General features: G+C 35.9%; 1 protein-coding gene across 14 annotated transcripts in view; it reads left to right on the top strand.

Annotated features, from left to right (window-relative positions):
* The window catches only part of grb10b (growth factor receptor-bound protein 10b), a 162,153-nt gene that overhangs the window by 110,452 nt on the left and 28,976 nt on the right, over positions 1-22,725 (top strand). For 13 of the 14 annotated variants that reach the window (XR_012391981.1, XR_012391978.1, XR_012391980.1 and 10 more), the window contains one exon: positions 21,744-21,900. Coding sequence is in view for 9 of the 14 variants with exons in the window: in XM_009292073.4 (XP_009290348.1) it covers positions 21,744-21,900 (157 nt within the window). In the remaining 5 variants the exon portion in view is untranslated. Of the gene's footprint in view, positions 1-20,747; positions 21,071-21,743; positions 21,901-22,725 lie in introns of those variants that run through there. The other variant, XM_073925817.1, reaches the window with a different exon arrangement.

Here is a 22,725-nt window from a genome sequence, read left to right as displayed (position 1 = left end):
TATGGAGCTGATTATTGCGTTATAGTGATATGGTTGTTGCGTGTGCCGTTGTTGCCGTTTGCGTTGCTGTTTGCGGTCAACAAAAAATACGGCTACCCCACTCTTCTTCTCTCCTCCTCACCTGTTTGATTGTGCACACGCTTTATATGTTATAGCAGGTGCCAGTTATGCCCACGTGACCAAAACATAAAACGTCACTGTGAAACCCAAACTAATCAGTATACAAATAAACATTATAATTAAATGAAAAGTAATATGGCTCCTATAGTCTGTGTGAAGAAGCATAGGCCGGGATAAGATTCTTACGCTATGATAACCTTGGATAAAAATGTCACAGTTTCGCGGTATTGTGATTACTGCTGTAAAATATGTTCTTTTAAAATGTCTGGTTAAAAACAACAACTTTTTTCCCCTTTGAACACAATATATTTTATTTTGAGAAACATTTTGGAACCGTAAACATGTCAGGCTAAATTAACTATAGACTTCTGCAACTTAATTTGTTTTAAAAACACAGATTTCTTTACAATTTAAGATGGCGTCTTTTCTGCTGGAGATACTGTTGTCCTTAAAACAAACACAAAAAAATACCTTAAGAACAGTATTGCAGGAAATTTTGACTGTTTTAAAACCTTTACTTTTTTTAACCATGGTATACCTTAAAAACGATTATTGCCTAGTGAAGATGGAACCTTGTTTGATCAGGAAGTTGGTTTAAGTTGGAGGACCCAACGCTATCTCAATTTTTGTATGGGAATGTTTTCTGTCTGATGGATGAATATTGTCTGAATACCTGCTCATTTCCTATGGTGGTCACTTTTGACCAGGAACACCAGAGGTGAAACAAGGTTGATTAAAACACTTAAAATTGAATGAAAGAGGTGATCATCACTTTTATATGTGCAAGTTCATAATGTGAAGGACATCATAAGGCCGTGAGGAAATCAGATGTAAAACACAATATTTATGGGTGTTTTAATTTGTAAATTGGTCAGATTTGACCCGAACACGACAGGAAGGTTAACCAAATTTGAAATATAAACTCATGAGAGTTTATGGCTTTCAAGTCATATTTTTTAGGACATTACAATCATGTTTTCCTGTATTTGTATGTGGAAAAACAAATATTGAACACAATAAAAAAAATTTTTCATGACTTTATAATGTATAACATTTTATATTTTTAACATGTAACTTCCCCATAGTAAAGCTCAATGTGTCTTCTTTCCAATGATACCTAATTCGTGTTTGTAGCTTACTGGAGTCAGGAACTGTTACTATTTTAAGTTAGGTAGGTGTTAATCCATAAAAGTGATTGTGTGTACAGGATGTGTGTCTGTGAGTGTGTGAGAGTGACCTTTGCGCACTTACCTTGATGTGTCTGAGAAAATCTAAATATGTATCTCAGCTTTCAGAACTACATAGAGTAAACAAAAACAAAGACTGTGTATTTATGCTCCATCAAATATGGTTATAATGGAAGTCGATGGGGTAAAACAGACAACAACAGTAAATTAGGGAGAAAGAATGAAACAATGCAGCCAAGCCAATGTTGTTATTGATCGCTCACATGTCCAAGACTGTGATAAAAGGTACACAAATCCAGTCCACAATTACTTCTTATATTGAAAATACGTCATTTTGCGTGTTTTTTTCACTAAATCAGTGACATCATTTATGAGTTTGGCAATTAAAAATGTAAAATCCAGTATATATTTTTAAATATTTAGTAATTTTGGTCAAGACTGAGTATTATTAACAGATTTATGCAAAAGAAAATAAAAAAATATCTGATGCTTTGTGCATCTGATGCACATCTGATGCACAAAAGAAGTAAATTTGCACAAGGTTTAATGTTTAATAGTATGAAAAAAAGTTAGAATCCATTGAATAGACTGTGCTTAAATCCCTTTTATCCTTGTCTTCATTCCAGTCAGTGGTGTTCATTCAGCTTGAGAAGCTCATTTCAATCAGTTCCTTGCCCCGCTCAGAATCCAAGAGCTCGAGTTACTAATGATTCAGAGCTGGACCCTTCAAAAAGCTTTATCAGAGGCCAGAAGTTAACTGTTTAATCCACTAATGACATTTAGAAGGAAAAATACTCGAGTTCTAGTACATTTTAGTACTTTGTTTGTTGTATATGATTATGTTTAAGTTGCCTTGCTTTAAATTTTCCCCAAACCCAAACATGATATTTGACAAGTTAGAAAAATGAAAAATATGACCCTTTAAACCGATGTGATTGATGTGGTGCCTGAGCAAGACAAGCCAGTCTTTTGAAATGCTTTATAGCTTTGTTCCACTTCACCATCTGGTCATGAAAGACCAACCAAATAATCCCACCGCCTGTGCTTTTGACCATCGCTCGTTCTTAATTCATAACATTTGTTTAAGTGGTTTGCTCAAAAATAAAATACTCATATCCTTTTTTACGCAAGGCTTTTTGACATTCCAAACTCATGACGACTTTCTTTCATCAGCGGAATTCAAAAGAAGATATTTCGCAAAATCTTTGAGTCATATTTTGAAAGTCAGCAGGGTGATGCATATTTAATCTGTTATATAGCAGTTTTTGATTCAGTGATTCACAAGTGTTTTTTTATTTATTTACGGTAGTGAATTTCATTATGGGATGTAGATCTCTGCTCTGTCTGTTTAACAAAGTGACTTTTATTGACATTTTAGTTTGAAATAATATGATTAGGTTAGATTAGATGATTAGATTAAACTTTATTGTCATTACACATGTACATGTACAGGTACAAGGCAACGGAATGCAGTTAAGTCTATCCAGGAGTGCAATAGCAGCAAGTGCAGGATACAGGTATAAGTTATAAAGTGCAGTTATAGAAACACTATGGTGATGTTTACAGATGGCTGTACTATGAACATTATATACAGGTTGTATTAGCTATTAACAGAGATTTACAATAGATGAATATATGTACAGGTTGCTATTAATAATCTGAAGTGTGCTGATAGATATGGACATAACTAATGTATGTACACTGTAATAAAATTTTACGGTTTATTCCTGGCAGCTGGGGTGCTGGAAAAAATAAAAAAACGTAAAATAACATTCGTTAAATCACAGAAATTTACCATTAAAAATGGATATTAAATTACAGAAATGTCCTTAAATTTAAAATTCTGTAATTTAATAAATGTTATTTTATGGTAAATTTCTGTAATTTAATGGTCGTTATTTTACACGTAAAAAGTAAGGTTTTTTAAAATTTAAGTAGATTGAACATAAAACAATTAAGTTTTATTTAAGTTTTTTTAAGTTTAAGTTTATTTTTTTTTTAAAAATTAGGAATTGAGCTGTAAACTCATATTAAAGTATTATGTTATTATATTATAGTAAGTACTGTTGAAATCATTTAATGTTTTTTCAGTAGTTTTCTTTCGTCGTTATATTTCTCTTTGTGCCTCTTCAAAATTCTTCAAAACATCTTCTTTTTTTTTCTAAAATTAATAATTAAATTAAATTGAATCAAACTCAAATTAGTTTGTAACAAGTCAAGGGTGAGTAAATTATGACACAATTAAAATTTTTGTGTGAACTATCCCTTTAAGAATTTTTAGAAGTGAAGGTTTGTCTTTTTCCAGTTTCCAACAAGCGTTTTAAGCAAAACCATCATTCCCAACTATTCACTGACATTTTTTTTAACTCAGATAGTATAACTATCATTGATCATTTTTAAAGGTTGTCACAGTTAAATGAAAATAAAAGTCTAAAATGGTGTATCAAAAATTATAGTAAAGAAGGACGAGTAAATGAATTTTCATTTCCTAGGGCCTCCTAGAGTGGCCACGTACATGGACAGCACATTTGAGCTCTTAAGTGGCTATTTAAAATACTTTGAATGTTTTATATTTTGTTACAGACAAAATAGCAGCATATGAAATGTCCCAAACCCTATTTTTACTGTCCAAAATGGGCAAAAGATTTTGTTTTTACTCTCTAATAGTCAAAACATGTTAAAAAAAACATGTATGTATTATTAATGCATTAAAAAAAAAACAGTCAGGAAAAAGTGTTTTATGGAAATTCGGACCACGAGTCCACATATATGGACATCATTTTTCTCTAAAAGTACATCACATCAAAAGATGATACTTAGGTTTTTATAATTAGGTTCTAATAAAAAGCCCAAATAGCAAAGAGAAAATTAAAAATGCATGTAAAAAACAGCTTGGGCCTTAAGAGGTTAAATATATCATATTCAAAAGTAAGACTGTAGCTCTCTTGTTTGAGACTTTGTCAAGAGAATTTTTTGGTACGACACAACCATGGACAACGGATATCCACTTTAAGCTCCCTGAAGTAACGACCCATGTGACAGATAGAAGGTTAAGCTAGTGGATGTTGACCCAGCTTGCGTCAGACATATCTCGATTTCCTCACACATCAATCAAAATCTCTTTGTATGAATCCTTTAACTGCGAAATGGATCTCTGCCATGCGAGTGAATGGCCTTTAGTTCTTCTGGTTAAGGAGAGGAGGAGTTAGTGTCTGGGTGGCATGAATGGGAAGAATCGGTACAGTGCCGCTTGCCCCGAAACGACTGGTAAATCAAAAGTAATGATGTCATTCTTTTTTTGTGCGCCGGGTTTTCGTCCCCAAACAGACAATGATCTGCTGTTGGGCTGAATGAGTGGCACACAATTAAACTCCCTGCTCCTATTGGGGAAATATTTGGCTCTTCTTTGGTTTGATCTCAGCTGGACGCCACAGGCTAAAGAGGTTGTCCATTCAGGGCCGGATTGTTAGTGCCTATGTGTGTGGCTTAGAGCGAGATGAGGGGGCCGGAGGATCGGACAGCAGGGAATCGTCCAGACCGATAGCATCCATGCCATCTATATATAGCCTCTGTGTTCATCCGTTTGCTGGCCCAGATGAAATAGAAAGCCTCTATGCAAAGAAATGCTGTTTAAGATTTAGTACTGTCAATTATGGGTTAGAGGGCTGTACGTTTTTATTATAATTATTATTATTATTATTATTATTATTATTATTATTATTATTATTATTATTATATTATTATTATTATTATTCTTTATTATTATATTATTACTATTATTATTATTATTATTATTTTATGATTCTTATTCTTATTCTTATTCTTATTATTCTTTTATCATTATTCTTTTATTTTTTATTATTATTATTATTATTATTAGTATTATTATTCTTTCATTATTATTCTTTTTTATTATTTATATTTATATTTACATTTATATTTATATTTACAAATTAGAATTTTTAGATAATTTTGAGTGTCTTTCCCATTGTTTCCATAAAGTCTTCCTTAGTCAGCCTTTAGAAAATATTATATTAACATTTAGCTAACTTTATATGTTAAAGGTTTATATGAGTTTACCTTTAAGTTCAAAAATATCAAAATACAAGTGAAAATGCTTTGACTCTGTAACGGGGAGACAAGGGAGGGGAAAGGAAAACCAGGATAACAATTAAAGATAAAAGTATAATAGTAATTAATCGCATTCAGGTCAAATATGTGTATTTACATAACATATAGATGTATACTGTGTATACATAAATGTTTATATGTATAAATACGATGAGCTTTGGGTCATGACCGAGAGGACAAGATCTCAGATACAAGCAACCAAATTGAGTTTCCTTCGCGGGTGGCAGGCTGAGGAGCTCTGTCACCCTGGAGGAGCTTGAAGTAGAGCTGCTGCTCCTCCACATTGAGAGAAGTCAGCTGAGGTGGCTCAGGTATCTGTTTGGGATGCCTCCTAGACACCTACCTAGGGAGGTGTTCCAGGCATGTCTCACCGGAAGGAGGCCTTGTGGAAGACCCAGGACATGCTAGAGGTACTATGTCTTTCGGCTGGCATGGAAACGCCTCAGGATCTGATTGGCTGATAGCCGTGCAATTTTCTGTAAATAACAGCACTCGTACTGCCTCTTCACCCCTTACCCTTGTGTATTAGGGTGGATACTCACTCTAGGATACTCTACAATTTGAAAAATATTGCAGCTGTTGGGCAAAATAATGTACTTTTGAGGCTTTTATAGTTGAGAATGTAGTTGTTTAGATTGCAACTATGCAGTTTATTTATGGGGATAGAGCCTATTTTAAATATTTATAAAATATTTAAATATTGATTGACAGCCTCGCGTCATGATCATATCATCAGTTTCTTGTTGCACATCCGCCATTTTCAGCGTGTGAGTCAAAGCAATATCATTAAAGGAACACCCGTGCTCTATTTTTTGATGAAAAGCTCATTGGGCTCGTTTGCCCTTCGGTTGCCAGCGGCTCAGCGCGGCGCTTGTGTTTGGAGTTCTGGAATGCGTGGTGCGACGATTCGGGACACATGTTTCAAAGACACAAATGATTTTGTACTCTCTGCTTGGTCCTAGCTTAGCTTAGCTTTCTCTGTCTCATGCAAACACAGAGCATAGGAGCTCTTGGCTCTGCCCCTTGTTACGTTGGGCGGGAAGCCGAAACTGTGAAGCAACACGACCCTAAAACAGCAAACTGCGTAAACGCCCCCAACATGACACTTGTTAACACATTATAATAAAAACATCTGAACTGTGTGTTGAACTGAACCTAAACTGGCACACTCAGAAGAACCATAATATTAATATTAAATCATAAAAAAGTGGTAAACTATGTGCCCTTTAATAATCATATTACAGGTAAAATTGTGAAAAAAACTAAGATAAGCCTTTATATCACTTTCAAAAATGTCTTTCTTTCTGTTTCTTTTTTGTTGTTTCTCCTCTTCTGTGTGGGGGTGTTTTGATGATGATCAGTTGTTTCTGTGGTTTATGGAAACCACAATGTGGTGACGACTACAGTCAGAACTGTGAAGCAAGCTCAGCACTTTCTGGCCCACCAGAGACTGCGCTATAACCAAAAGGCAGCACTGGGTTATTTTAGCTCAAGGTTAATCATATAGTCGCAGTTACATTTTTGGAGTTGTATCATCTAATAGGAGTGTACAAGCCAAAAACGCTGTCTTTGTCACTATAGATGACAGACATCATTTTAGTGCACTTGACACTTGTCAGTCCAACCCCAAGACTAACGGCTGAAAAATACTTCTTTAATAATAATAATAATAAATCAAAGCAAAATATGTTTCATTAGTTGTTTCACACACACATACACACACACACACACACACACACACACACACACACACACACACACAAATAATTCTGTCATTTACTCACGCTTATTCCAAACCAGTTTGGTTTTTATTTGGTCTGTTGAACACAAAAGAAGATATATTGAAGATTTTGGGAAATCTGTAGCTGTTGACTTGCATAGTATTTGTTTAGATTTTTGCTTTTGTGGTGACACTTAAGTTTAGGTCACTGTTCATGGTATTAACAAACCATTAACTAGCGTAATAAACTATTAATTAGCTTTTTATGAAAACTTATTAAGCTAGAACTTAAGGGATTTAGGTTTTGGCTAGGATTAGGGATGCAGAATGAGATCATACTGTACAATATAACTACTAATGAACAGTTAATATTTTAATAATAGCCAGGTAATAAGCCAGTAGTTAATATTACGAATTGAGGCTCAAACTAAAGTGTTACCGTTTTTCTTAATATGCATGTCAATTGATACTGCAAGGCTTGCAAAATTTCAGATTTCACTTTGGGCAGACACTCTTTTTAGGAGCCTGAAATAAATGTAAGTAGTCCAAATAGAAAAGACATTATTTACTAAATAAAAAGAATGGATTTACTAAATACAAACAAGGTATGATGGCATTTATTATAGGCTACACATATTTATTTTAAATAAGCAGTTGTTATTTTTATATAAGCCCAAAATAATGATTGGTGAGTATTCGTATTAAATATATACCATAAAATAGCGTCCCAGTATGTTGCTGGGTGGTTATTAATAAATAACATATATAAAAAATTCCCTTGTGGTTCTTTTTTTTTATTTTTATTTCTTGATACATTTGACAGCACAAGTTAGAGCAAACGCAAATGCAAACACATATTGATAGTGGCTTCTTAGTGCCCAAAAATTACATACAAAATAATTACCGTATTTGTGAGAGAATACAAATGCATTGAAATATATATTTTAAATCGTAATAAGATGTGCAGAGATAGAACTTGGCAGACTAACTGGAAAACATTTGCCCAGGGATGGAGGTTAATAATTTTGCAAGCTCTAACATTCTTCAAAATATCTTCTTTCTTGTTAATATAAAAAAACTGGGTTTGGAACAAGTTAGGGTGAGTAAATAATGCCAGAATTATCATTTTTGGGTGAACTACTCCTTTAAGAATGTTTACAAGTGCAGTGTTTCATTAAATTTTACAGTTTCAAACAACAGGCTTGACCATTATTCTCAAAAATTCACTGTTATATGCTTCCAAAACGAATAGTATGCGTATCTTTGATCATTTTTAAAGGTTGTTGTAGTTAAATGAAAATAAAAGTCTAAACTAACATGTCAAAAATCATTTATTTTGCCCCATTTTTAACTAAAACCAAATGTTGGCTTTTGATTTGCGTGACATTTGCATTTAGAGGCCTTAAAATGCCTTCAAAGTGCAAGTTTTTTGAAAACAACACTCGTATAATGTGTGCAATCTACACAACATGATTCTGTGGAAACTGTGAGTTTGTGGGAATGTGTTTTATGTGTCTTTGACATGAGCAAGTATGTGACATCCACAACAACAATGACAGACTACCACATGTGCAGAGGCACGTAGTGTTTCTTTTCAAAATGACTGTGCCAAATACCGATGAAAACACAGAGGAAAAACCCTTCCGCTTTTAGAATGTTGTTGTTTAAATGAATTCTCCATTTGGACCCATAACTTGACATTGTCTGCCTCTTGCACTGCCTCCTGGTATTTCCAAACATCACATTTTGCTTGTTAATCAGTTGTTATTTAAGTTTATACAGATTTTTGGTCTTTTTAAAGAAATTTAAGTAGACTTTTGTTCAAATTTGTTAAAGGTGCCATAAAATCTATTAAGTCATTATGTTTAAGTTGTTCTCTGATATCTACATAAAAGAGAAAAAAGGCAAAAAAAAATCCAAGACATGGTTTTACAAACGCATTTATACATACATATAAATTGGCACTAGAATGAAAGCTCAGTTTTGACCTTATTTGGAAGGGTCATGAATGTTAATGAGCTCCATTCTCGTGCTGTTCTTGTTCGTGTCTCTAATCCTCACACAGCGTGATGTACTCTGAAATACACTTGTGCAAAAATACCTCCTCATAAACAGATGAGTTGCAGTTTACATGTGCTTGTTGATTCATTACCTGTGTTTGTTGCGTTATTACAAGCATATGCAGCAAATCTCACAATATACACGTTAAACTGAATTTGTAATCCTCCTTTTTCGAATTTTGAATTCTAATAAGCTATAAACAGAAGATATAATGTTCTCTGTGGCCATGCATGGCTGTTCCTGTTCAGTTTTCAAAATAAGAGTCCTTATGCATAAGGAATATAATAAGCTGAGTTATACTTATGAGATATGAAAATAATGTCTACGCTGTAATCTCACTTGAAATGATGTGGCCAATCAAATGCTGCTGGGGCATGCATATTATGATCCAATGTGAATCATTACAGGCTGTGTATTGTTCCGATTGTCCAGTTTTCACCGGAATTTTACACTCATGAGAATGAGGAAACAGTGGTATGTCATTACCTTGTACACTGTAAACAATGTTGTTGTTATTTCAACTTTAAAAAGTATTTGTGTTGTATTTTACTTCACTTTAATAGTAAACTTTAATAATAAAGTTGACAGGACTTGACAATACAATTGTAATATTTGTGGTTTGAGCCTAGTTAACTTAAAAAGATATGTTGATGTAATTAAAAATGATATTGAAATATCTTTATAATTCAAGTGTAGGGGTGTAGAAGCCATTTTAAAAGTGGGGGGACAGCTGTATGTCTGACCCATCATTCATGTATAATCATTTGCTTTATCATTTGCTCATACATTAAGAAATGAATGTATAATTTTTTAATATATTGTCAAACAGTTTTCAAAATACAGCCAGTTCTCTGTTTTATACAAATTTCACCAATTAGGACATAGCAGTAATTAATTAAAATACTAAAATTTGATTAAGTACACATAGGCAACAAAAGACAGTATTTATGTTGTGGCATGAAAATTATGATTGTTGGAGAACATGGGTGGAAATATTGAAGCTAAAGGAAAAAAAAAAATCTTTGGGTAAGTCAGGGTACAGAATCATCTGTTTCTAAAAGTGAGGGGGGGTCTTTTCGTCCCCCCTGTTTGCTACACCCCTATTCAAGTGTAATAGACATGGTTTAAATTTAGTGAACTTAAATATTGAAGTTGACGCTCTCATTCACATACACTTATTCATTCGTCCAATTTTGTTTGTTGAATTCACTTTACCCCATGTCTTTGAGGGGAAACTGGAGCAAACCCAGCAGAACACAGGGTAAATATGCAAACTTCACTCAGAAAAGCCAACTGGCCCAGTCGAGACTCAAACCAGTGACCATCTTTCAGTGAGGCGACAGTGCTATCCACTGAGCCACGTTACTTACCTAACATTAAGTAATTCAATTATTATTTTTAAATCAGCAAATACAAATTTCACCTAATAATCAGGTATCTGAGAAGAACCTCAGACAAACACACACCACGTTATAATGAGAAAATGGCAGTGTTGCCAGATACATTCGAATGTTTCCTGCCGGAACTGTCTAAAACTTTCTCAAACGCACAAACAATGCCTAAACTAAAAACAAGTAGGTACACACACTTGGTTTTTGATAAATCTTTAACATAAAATGCATGTTCAAAACATCCAAAAAGTTTCCCAAACCTGCCCAATTTTTTTAAGTATTATAAGTTTAGCAGAGTAAAACTTTAATATATAAGTTATGTCAATCCATTCAATCTACATAAGTTAACTTTATTCAAAATATTAAGGCGCAATAATTTTTTACTGTATACTAAACTCTTATTATTCAGCTGTTCATAGCTACAGTGCTCAGCATAATTGAGTACACCCCGTTTTAAAAATGAATATTTTTATCCATTTCTCAGTGAATATAAACAGTGTATTTTAGTGCATTTAAACAAAACAGAGTTATAATATTTTAGTCACCAAACATATTTAGAAATTTAAAAATAATGCAATTAAATTCAAGCAAAATATCGCAAAAATAAAATTACAACCCACAAAATGTTAACAAAATTTTTAATTATTTTTTTTTTGCTTATCTAGATTTTTCCTCTTTTTTAAATTTGTATTTAATATTTTTCTATACGATATAACTTTGGGTGTACTAGTTTTTAGACCGTTATCATAAGTCATTTTGTTAGATAAGCTCCAGATTTGGCTTCAGTGCTGACTAATCTAATGTATATGCACAAATATAATATTGTATAGCTTCCTATTAAAAATATGAATTTAAAAGATAGATTTGTGAGGGGTGTACTTATATATGCTGAGCACTGTGTTTGCAAATTTTTTCTTTAAATCTAATTTGACAATTTGATGTCTCATTTGTCTGATGAATTAGCACAGTTACTCAGGCAGGCAGCCAGTAGGCACAAAAAAAGCTGTTTGTGTCCCATGGTCGCCTGCCTGTTTTTTTTTTTTTTGTGTGTGTGTGTGTGTGTGTGTTATTATTATTCCAGAGCCCTCTGATTGTCCCTGCTCTGGTTTTGTCTCATTAGAGGTGAAGTCAGGCCTCGACCCTCAGCACACAACAACTTAGAGGAGGAGTTTGGTCATTAAAAAGACACTTGTAAACTTGATGTCATGCTCATCGGTGAATGACTTACTGTACAATCAATATTATTTCTGGGCCAGAGGAAGATTACAAGGCCTTCAGACCAGTAATTACAATGGCATTTTCCAAAGAATTTTGAGGTCATCCTAGTTAAACTAGATTTTTTTTTTACCTCATGCGTCATTTGGGCACATTCCTCAATGGAAAATTTACAACAAGAGTCTTGTAAGTAACATGATAAATAATGGGGTAAAAGGGGGCTGAAGGCACAGCTTACAGACTATGCTTTCCACTACTTTCACGGTGTATGAATGCAGATTTTTTTGAGCACCAATGAAGCTATAGGATAGTTAGAGATGGTCATTTTCAAAAGCAAAGTTTAGTGTTTTATAAAATCTTATAGATATATCAGATTAAGTGCTTGCTGATTGAAGAATTTGTATATAGTAGATGTGTGAAGAAAGTAGGGATGTAACGGTATCAGAATTTCACGGTAGGATAATTCCTTGGTATGAATGGCACGGTACGGTATTTATTGAATAATTTACAGGAAAAACAAAACTAATGAAAAGACTCGAAAAAAGTGCCAAAAGTGTTTATTTACCTTAGCACTGAACATATCAATGACATACAAATTAGCCATCTATCTGTAAGTTTGAAACAGGAACTTCAATTTTTCAATTTTAATAACAAAAAACTATTAAACCATATAAAAAAAATAGTTTTAATTTAGTATTGTTGAAAACTCATCGCATTCAACATTTAATCACTCACTCACTCACTCAGATAGAGATGGGTTTTTTAAGGAAAATTATCATATAACTGTAATCTGGTAAAAGCTGGGATCTCTGGGCATGTCCCCTGCAACAGAAAAAAACTCATTTGGGACTGAGGTTTCTGGGACAGATTTAACCAAGGTTGACAGCAGTGGGTAACGTTGTGCATTGTCTTTTTACCACTTGAGAGGACAAGCCATGAGTGAGATAGAGGTCTCTTTGCGGTACAAGTCAATGTCTGCATCAATCGAACAAGTGTGCTGTGTTCTGCAGTCCCCATGACTGTTATTAGTCGTATTCCCCGACTTATATTTCACCACAGTCTGGCAGTGCCTGCATATTGTTTTTTTCTTTGTCTGTCACCTTTTCTACTTTTTCGCATCTTTTTAGAAAGAAACTGAAATGCATCCACACATCCGTTTTAAAACCCGCTTTAGGTTCGATCATTTCCAGCTCTTTTTCTTCCCCGCTACTAGCGACACCCTCTTTTTACTGGATCTGTAGTGACAACAGACCAAAAAGGATGATGGCCACGCCTAGGCTGATGGGAATTGTACCCGCTACCTCCCATTCGCCTAAGCAAACTTTTCTCAGAAATGTGGTTTTATTGAGTCATGCGCCTACGGTAATATTGAAAAAAATTACTATTGCGGTATGACGGTATTTACAATATTGTTACATCCTTAGAAGAAAGTGATTAAGAAATTAATCTGTCCACCTGATGGACTCTGTAGGTTGCAGCTTCGTAACAGAGTATTTTAGTTTTCCTTATACACAGTCACAGACATGAGTAATTATGGGCATTATTAGAAAATGATGCCAATCGTCATCATGGTAAGCCAGTCTGTCACTGTTTATTAGATATTAGACGTTCGTTAGAGAGAGAGAGAGAGAGAGAGAGAGAAAGAGAAAGAGAAAGAGAAAGAGAGAACAAAACAAATCTGCTCTCTGTTCAGAAGGAATCGATGCATTCAGCCAAGTCAAAAACAGTTGTCTATATTCAGTCTGTGTTAATCAGAGACATGTGCACACTGGAAACAGGAAAGTGAAAAGACAGGAAGTGTGGGTGGTAGACTGGAACTGAAAGTTAACACCATTTCTTTCCTCTAACTGCTCTAATTAATGACTGGAAAACTACAGTAAGTCTGGTAATATTTGCTTATTTCAGGAAAGCTATTTCTGTTGCAATCTGGCACTGTCACTTTCTTGACTTGAATGAAGTAAGAACCATAAGAAATGAATTCTTGTCCTTGTTTTTTCCCCCCAACACTGTCAGGAAAAAGACTGCGTGACAATATAATTGTGTTATGGAACTTAATATGTCTATTTTGAGCGAGAGACTGGAAACATCACAAGGCTGAGGCATTCGTTTGCTCATAGCATTCTGTTTGTTAACTAATCGTCGTTTCTGTAAGTAAATAAGAGATTTAGTTATGCTTTGGAGGCTCTTTGGGATTCCAATGACTTTCAGATTTGCAATGGAAAAAGTACTGTGTTGTTTTAGACCTCTTTGGAAACAAACACTTGTCAGAGCTGTAGCGTAGCAGTTAGCATATGTGCTCAAACATCCTTACCAAATGGCTTAGCTAGAAAATAATGTTCATCCACTTCCATGCTATTACAAACACATGTTTTTTTCTTCCGTAAAAATTACACATATGCATATTTTGTAGGATGCTCACACTTTTCCCGGATACAAAAGCTTATTTTGTCAAGTTATTCAAATGTGTAAATATTTAATAAACAAATCAACATGAGAGCTCAAAAAGGTTTTGCAAATCATCCACTGGTAGGCATGGGATGATAACCGAATTCAAGGTTTACAACAGTCTGGAAAAGTCAAGGTTTTAAAACCACAAAATTTTACTTTTATACTATTTCTAAGGTATATATAAGGGTTTTTAATGTGTTTTGAAGAAGTCTTTGTTATTGAAACAAATTAAGACAGCAGAAGTCATTGATTTATTTGAATTATATAGCCTGACATTCCAAAATATCATACATGTTTCCTTAAATAAAATGTATTGTGTTTAATGGGGTAAACAGTTGTTGTTTTTTACCCAGATATTTAGAAATAATTTATTTTAGAGAAGTAATCACAATAATGTGATATCGTATTTTTATTTAAGGCTATCATACTGTTAGAAAGTTATACCGGTCCATGCCATGTCTATCCACAGGCTCATTTTTATAAAGTCTTACTCAGCGCATACACCAGTGCAGATTATTTAACAAACAGGCAATCTTCGAACACAAGTGCAAAATGTGTTGCACTGCTTTTTGTTGGCGAATTCAATGGTGAGCCTAATAGTTAAAGGATTAGTTTGCCCAAAAGTGAAAATTCTGATATTAATTACTCACCAGGCTCGGAATAAGAAATCAAAGGCCCCTGGGCACATTGTCTTGTTGGGCCCCCTACCCGGCCGCACCCCTATAGTTGAATTAAAAATAAGAATAATATAATATTTTTTAATAAAATTAATTTATAATCTATTGCCTGCATTTTTAAAATAAATGATGTACAGTACATATATTTATAGTCTACAGAGATTTTGCCTATTTTAAAAAGAAAACAATACTAATAAAATTTGTGAAAATTAATGTTTTTTTGTTCAAGTTTACTGAAGTAGTGCTAAATATATATATATATATATATATATATATATATATATATATATATATATATATATATATATATATATATATATATATATATATATATATATATATAAATATATATATTAAAGTGTATTCATTGTAAATACAAATTAGTTATATTAAGATGTCATTTAACACCAGGTGGAAAATAGCTGTTTATAGAATATTTAAAAAGCTATTATGGATTTTTGAAAATTACCTTCCATGTAGTGTGTAACACAGCTCTAAGTAAAGTGAAATATCCAGCTAAGGCTTAGTTCTAAAAGTACACAGTGTTTAAAACTATTGATTATTTTTTAAAAGAGTCGACTCATAATGCTTCAAATGAATCATCTTGATAATGAGTCTTTAGCCATTTCGGCATGACGTGGATATGAAACTTAAGCCCCGCCCAATTGTTGCACGCGCAAACCCGTGAAAAATTGAAACATGCGGCCGCGCCCACAAACAGTAGCAAAGAAAAAGAGGAAGACAAGCACTGTAGCAGACACCAGTTGATTCAAGTCATGAAGATGCTGTGCTCTGCTGGATATTACTGGAAGTGTGAGGGAAAGTTAGTGCTATTTTTTCTGCCCAAAGATGAAACTGTGAAGAGTCAGTGGTTGTGATTTTTGCAAAAATACCTCAGCATTATAGCCCCAGCCTTGTGCTGTTCGAGTGCTTCTGGAATTTACAACGCTTACAACGGGGCATCCTTCGGTTTGTTAAAGGAAGGATCAGAAAAGACTATTAATGTAAGGGACTTTGTCAGTACATGGATCATGGATCAGTTTCTTCCTCCATTTCAAAAGTGTAATAGGCCTGTGCCCATAATGCCCATTGGATAATCCGGCCCTGTTAAACACCCTCGTGTTATTCCAATCTCCTGAGACCTTCGTTCATCTTCGAAACACAAATTACTCTAGACTAACAATCATGAGACGTTCAAAGTTCAGAAAAAGAATGAAAAATGCTGTTAAGATGTTCCATGTCACCAGTGGTTCAACTGTAATCATAAAAACTCCAGGAACACTTTTGTATGCCATAAAAACTTTCAGTATGACTTTGTTCACCTTTGTCCTGTCTTCAGAAAACACTGGGATTTTGAAGCTTCGTCTGATTACAGTTGAACCACTAAAGAAGTCACATGTGTTGACAATGTTCTTGGTTCCTTAACTGATTGGTGAACATCTCATAGCCCTTGCTGCCTGTGAGGGTGAGAGAGCTCTCTGATTTCATCTTAAAAATCTTAGTTTGTGTTTAGAAAAGGAACGATCATAGAATTTTTATTTTTGGGTGAACTGAACCACATTTCGTGTTATTTCTATTCATTTAAACACACAAAGGAGTTTATAATGCCTAAAAAGGGTTTGCACTGTTTTATTTAATGCAATATAGGGCAGATATTAGAACATGATGGAAATGTGCTGACTGCTTACCTCTGTATGGATGGCTTTTCCAGTGTTACCAGTTTGTCCAGGTGCTTTTTAGAACACTATTGGTTGGGTTTAGGGAAGGGGGAGGGTGGGGGAATCATTCGATTGCTCAGTCAGTCAGTCAGTTGACAGCAGCCTTGTGGATTTACTCAAGAACAGCAGGCGCAAATGGCACTCATGAGAGAAATGTGAGAACTGAAAAAGCATTCACAGCGACCTCTAGATGATTTGCAACAACAAAAACTGCAAAAAAGCGTTGCTCATTGGAAATATTTTGCTCTGTCCAGAAATGTATATAGGGGTACGTTTTCAGAATGAGCCTGGGTTGAAGTAATTACATCAGAAAAGTGGAGATTGACAGTTGAGGCAAATTGTCACCTTGGAATTATAAGGTTCTATCTGCGCTCTGAATGATTTTGTGATATTAAGCTTCAAAGTTTTTGCAATCCATATGGCAAACAATGTGTGTAAAATTTTTTTTTGAATAAAAAGTAAATGTAATCAATTTGTAATGTAATTTAAACAAAAATGTCAGATAGAAATAATAATTCTAAAAGGCTCGTACACACTGGGACGCTTTTTGTTTGCGCTTATAGTCAGCGTTTTTCAAGATGTTTTTCCGGATTCAAACCCAAACAATTTTCACAGCCGTTGAGCAGTAGAGTATGCAAAATCGCTCCTTGACGTTAGATGGCGCTACAACTTTAAGCTTCTGACACCTGCTTGTAACACAGAAGAAGAAGACAAAGTTGACACGCTTGTTGTTAAATTACTGACGAATTAAATAAGCATGAATGGTTCCTGTTGAAGCTCCAGCGATAAAGAAATGATTATTGTTCATCAGTGCAATAAGCAGCCCCACGTTCAGATCACCTCTGGGCATCTTCTTCAATGTGTGCTCGCACTAATGGTTTTGCGCTTAAGCGCCTCCAAGTGCTGTTTACTGTAACTTCAGCAGCTCCCTGCATGTGAACGAAAATGCCAACCTGGTTGGCGGAGAAGGTTTTGATGCGGTGCATGAGGCGTTTTTTAAAAAATAACACTTTTATGTCGGCTGTTTTGCGCGTTGGTGTGCACGATCACATTGACTCCTTTTATTTAGTCACGAGGCGTTAAATGTCGGCAGAAAACGGGAGCAAAAAATGTCTCGGTGTGCACGGGCCTTAAGGTGACGAAATGTATTTGATTACAGATGATTGTTCGAGTTGTAAGACATTAAGGGCCCTATCATACACTCGGCGCATAGGGGCGCAAGGCGCAGCGCAATACTTGTTTGGTAGTTTTAGCTTGGCGCAAGAGTCGTTTTGAGGCGTTGCACTACGTTGTTTAAATAGCAAATGCATTAGCGCTCATTTGTGCACCCATAGGCGTTCTGGTCTAAAAAGGGAGGCGTTCTGAGGCGGACAGCTGGCGCGTCGCTATTTTGAGAAACTAAAATAGATTTTTCATTAGACCAAAACAAACCCGGTCTAAACTCCGGCGCAGAGTTGTGCTTCACTTACGCACTGCTTAATACGCACAAGAGAGCAATAGGCAAATATCTTTGCATATAAAAAATTAAATATTAAGGATATATAGGATATAATAAGAATAGATATAGGATATAAATATAAAGGATTAAAATATTACAAAACATATTATTTTCTAGCCTACATAAATATGAAAAATCACTGCTTTTATGTCTTCTTCATCTCGGGAGGCTTTTTCAGTTCATTCATAACAATTTGCTTTTGTATAATGTTATTATTATTAGCAGTATTATTTATTATATCCATTTTTATATTTGTTTTATTAAAAACAAGCTTAGATTTGCCCACCTGTCAGGTTTTAGACCATAAGGGGCACAGCATGTGTTTTAGGATATAACTCAGGTTTTTGAACACACTTTGTTAATTATGTTCATTTATTCATTTGCTGGAAATTAGAACTGAATTTAGAAATTGTTTTGAAACGAATATTTGCGCTTAACAAACAAAATTATTTATTTATAGACTAATTGATGTCTGTGCGTAAAGGTTTCCCTATCCAAGAGCGAAAGTGAAAGTGATCCATTATCTCTCATTCTCACGCAGTAGATGCTCTGTTTAACTGATTAAAAAAGTTTTCTGTTAAAAAAAACTGTTAACTGTTTGCTTGTGAAATGCTCAGTTTTTCCACTTAGACTTACTTTGCATCCTGTAAATAGCGAATGTGCTTATGGCGCGACGCTGCTGGCTCTTAAAGGGAATGGGAGATAAGACTCCAATTGGTTTATTCTCAAAACACACCTATAACTTATTAAGAAAATAAACTCAACCCTTTTAGATCATGCGCCTTGGCGGAAAGCGGATTTTTCCGTCCGTAAATTAGCAAAAATTCATTCTGACATGCCCTGAAAGCGTTTGCGCCCCGCTTTTTGCGCTCTGCGCATGGAACGTAAAAATAGAGCCCTAAGTTGTCTTGTTTTTTTTTTTTTGGTATTGTGAAAAGAACTGCATGAAAAACATAATTAATTCATCAATAATGTCCATGTAAATATCATTTGTGTAAAAAGGAACACAAGTTGTTGGCATCATACTGCCCTTTAGCATTCATTTTAAGTAAAAACTGATGTCAAACGTATGTTTTCAGTATGTTTTTGCTGATTCTCAAACTCCCAATAAGCCTGTGTTGTCCTTTTCCCATTCTGTTCATTTCAGGGGCAGGGTCATCATCAGGGTCATCTGTGATTTGTTGCTCAGGACAGTGGGGGTTGACTTTCAAGGGAATTTTAATTCCCATGAATTTCAGCAATGGCTTAATCAGTGGTGTTGAATACAAACCGTTTGCCATTTTCACATTGGTCTCTATTCAGTGACGTTCTCGTTTTAAATAAAACTATTAAAATACAATAAGCACATTTTAAGACAAACTTTCTAGCTAATCGCCTTTTAATAATATATAGGTCAGTAGGGTAATAATGGACTCAATGTGCATTGCAAAAGATGGCTGCAGCTTATGGCTCTATGATATGCTGTTTGCACATATGTGACCCAGTCATCTCCCTGCTGACTGCCTAAATTGTAGAGTGATGAGTGAAACAGAGGAGGAGGAGGAGAGGAGGAGCAGCCAAGCCAGCTGGAGCACTGGAGAGTTTGCATACCTTTTATGTTACCACCCCTACTGACTCTTTCTTCTGGACTGTTTCCAGTACTCCCTCCAGCCCTCTATCCCTGACTTCCTCTCGCTCTCTCTCTCTCTCCTTCCTCCCCCACCCCCATAACTGAAACAGTCTCCTAAAGGATTGAAAAGGATTGAGTCATCCTTTCTGTCCGGTTTCCTGCGGTCACAGAAAGTTAATTTTAGCCGGGGCAGCCAAGCAGATATGTGCGCGAGTGTCAGACAAAACTCTGAGATGAAACTTTTGCTATCGATTAAAGGGGAAACTCTGTTCACTTCCACAGAAATGGGTGGGGTGTAGTCTCTTTGTGTCCGACTTCTGTTGAATTAGCTGTCTGAGAGTTTACATCTGACTTCTTTCCTTGTTTGCATGTGTGTTTAGGTTTGTGTGGATTCAGGGGTCACCAGTGAAACCGCTGGGGTTTGCTTTTTCGTTTTTTCCCCGACTTCAGTGGAGGAATGTTGGCATTAAGTTTGGCTGGGGGGAAGGCAGAGAGCGGCGTCTCAAGTGCTGGCGTTTGTTTCATTTCAGCCGTAATGAGTCTTGCCCTATCATGAGAGAAAGTTCTGGCTTCAAACTCGCAACTTCAAAGCAGGGCTTTTGAAAGTAAGACAAACTTTCAACAAGTCCTCACATGAAACTCGTTCAAGACTTTAGAAAATTAGATTTCGACAGAGAGGAGCTTTTGCTCTGTCTGGTCCTATCGCCGTCTCCACTTCAGAGGAAATAAACGAGCTGCTAAAAACGAGCCGCTGTCCCTTCTAGAATGAAAGGAAACTGAAGTTATGCAGAAGGAGAGAAAGAAAAGTTAAAGCTGTGTGCGTCTGTCGGTGTGTGTGTGTGTGTGTGTGTGCGCGTCTGTGTCTGTGTGGGAATGATTACATCAGCTTGAGCTAGCCCTATGATTGGTTAGGGAAGTGTGGTTTGATTCACTACCTAAAAGCCTGTGGCTGTAACCCTTTGTGAGGGGAACAGAGGCAAGTTGTCTGCCAAGCTGGAAACAGTGCCATCTGCATGCTCTGTTCTGCGCCAAAGCTAGTCTGAGAGAGAGAAAGAGAAGAAGGAAGATTGTGACAGGTAGTACACGCTGAGCCACTGACAGGAAGAAGCATCTGCAAAGCAGAGGAACTGCTTTTTCTTTTCTTTCTTTTTTTTGTTTGCTCGTTTTTTCTATCTTGTGGAGTTGTGGAGACATTCGGGGAGCGGGTCCGTCTCTCAGTTTGTGGAGGAGGACACAGGCTGCTGGGGAAAATGCCATCGTGTTCTCCTGACTGTTGCCTGCTCAGGCCTGGGGAGGTAAGATTTCTCCTCCAGCCCAAACGCACGGATCCCTTTTGGGCACTTCAGAATCTCATTCCCCCTTGGCGACTCCAAGAGTCTGGGGAGTTTGAGTATGGCTGTAGTGAAAATTAGAAACTGTAGAACGAAACCGTAAAATCTAAAACAGACTGCGACGGTCAACCGTTTTTGAGTGAATGATTGATTTGTGTAAAGCTTTAAAGCTTGGTGTGACGGATTTCCGAATGTGTGTTTTGTGCTATGTGAGAGAACGTATGAAAGGTCTCAGAATTTTCGAGAAGAGCTAGAATGTGTGTGAGGAAGGGGGCACAATGACACGGGACACATTTCAAACTGTTTCAAATGAAATGCTTCTCTTTAGCTTCTCCCTCACATCAGTGAGGATGTAGTCTAGACATGGAATTTGCATGATAAGACCTAGATTTGAGCATTAATGGATTTGCACTACGACCCAAAGCCTTAAAAGAGTTTCTTTTTGCTTAAAGGTACGGTATCGTAACATCACATAAAATACCGATTGATTCATTTTGGGGCTCTGAAGATAAAATTTGTCCTGTGACGCAGTACACTTTTCTCCTGTCTAAATGTGATTTTTTTTTTCCATACTAGGAATTTTAGCTGTTTAAAACGAACCTCGAAGACATCTAATTTTTGTTGTTTTCTGTTTCAGATTATAAAAATATTCAGCGAGGACGGGATGGGAAAGGTGGTGGAGATCCCAGCCGACATGACGGCGCGAGACCTGTGCCAGTTTCTCGTCTATAAAAACCATTGTGTGGACGATAACAGTTGGGCGCTTGTGGAGCATCATCCAGCCCTGGGACTCGGTAACTAGCTTGCTCCTTTTCCAAGCTTGAGTGTAGCGAGTAAATTTATAGAGCTGTTTGAAAGTGTCTGTGTGTGTGCGTCAACCACTTTAGATGCACTAATTACAGGGTCTTTTGTGCTGGAGTTGAAATCAATGATGACCATGTAAGAGAAGAAGACAGACTTCCTTGATTCATGCTTTTATGTCTTCGGGCTGGGAGTAATTGATTACCAGTCGCCGGGGGGAAATCCCATATAATGAAGAGGCATAACAGGAAGTTAGGTTCCCTAAGAGTTGAAGTGCTTCCTTAAAGTTGAGCATTGTCATCATTTGTTACGTGCTATTGAGAGCGGTTTTCAGTGCGACTCATCTCTGCATCAAACCTGTTAAACTCGTTAATCCTAAACTATTGGATTTCAATTGCGTGCTTGGTTGATTGTATAAACCTTGTTTATATGCATTTGATGGGCAACATGGTGGTTAGCACTGTCGTCTTACAGCAAGAAGGTCATTAGTTTGAGATCTAGCTTGGTTAGTTGGAATTTCTGTGTAGAGTTTGTATGTTCTCCTCATGTTCGTGTAGGTTTCCTCTGGGTGCTCTGGTTTCCCTCACAGCTCATAGACATGCAATAAATTAGCCGTATGTGTGTGAACGTGTGTGTATCAATGTTTCCCAGTACTGGATTTCTGCTGGAAGGGCATCCGCTGTGTAAAACATATGCTGGATAAGTTGGCGGTTCATTCCTCGGTGGGGACCACTGATAAATAAAGGGACTAGGCTGAAGGAAAATGAATGTATATGCATATGAAGTCATATTTGAAGTAGCATTAATATTGTTATCTT

Source organism: Danio rerio, chromosome 16, assembly GCF_049306965.1.
Source record: "Danio rerio strain Tuebingen ecotype United States chromosome 16, GRCz12tu, whole genome shotgun sequence".
Taxonomy (NCBI): Eukaryota; Metazoa; Chordata; class Actinopteri; order Cypriniformes; family Danionidae; genus Danio; species Danio rerio.
Note: the sequence above shows the minus strand (reverse complement) of the source record. Positions and strands in the feature narration are given on the sequence as shown.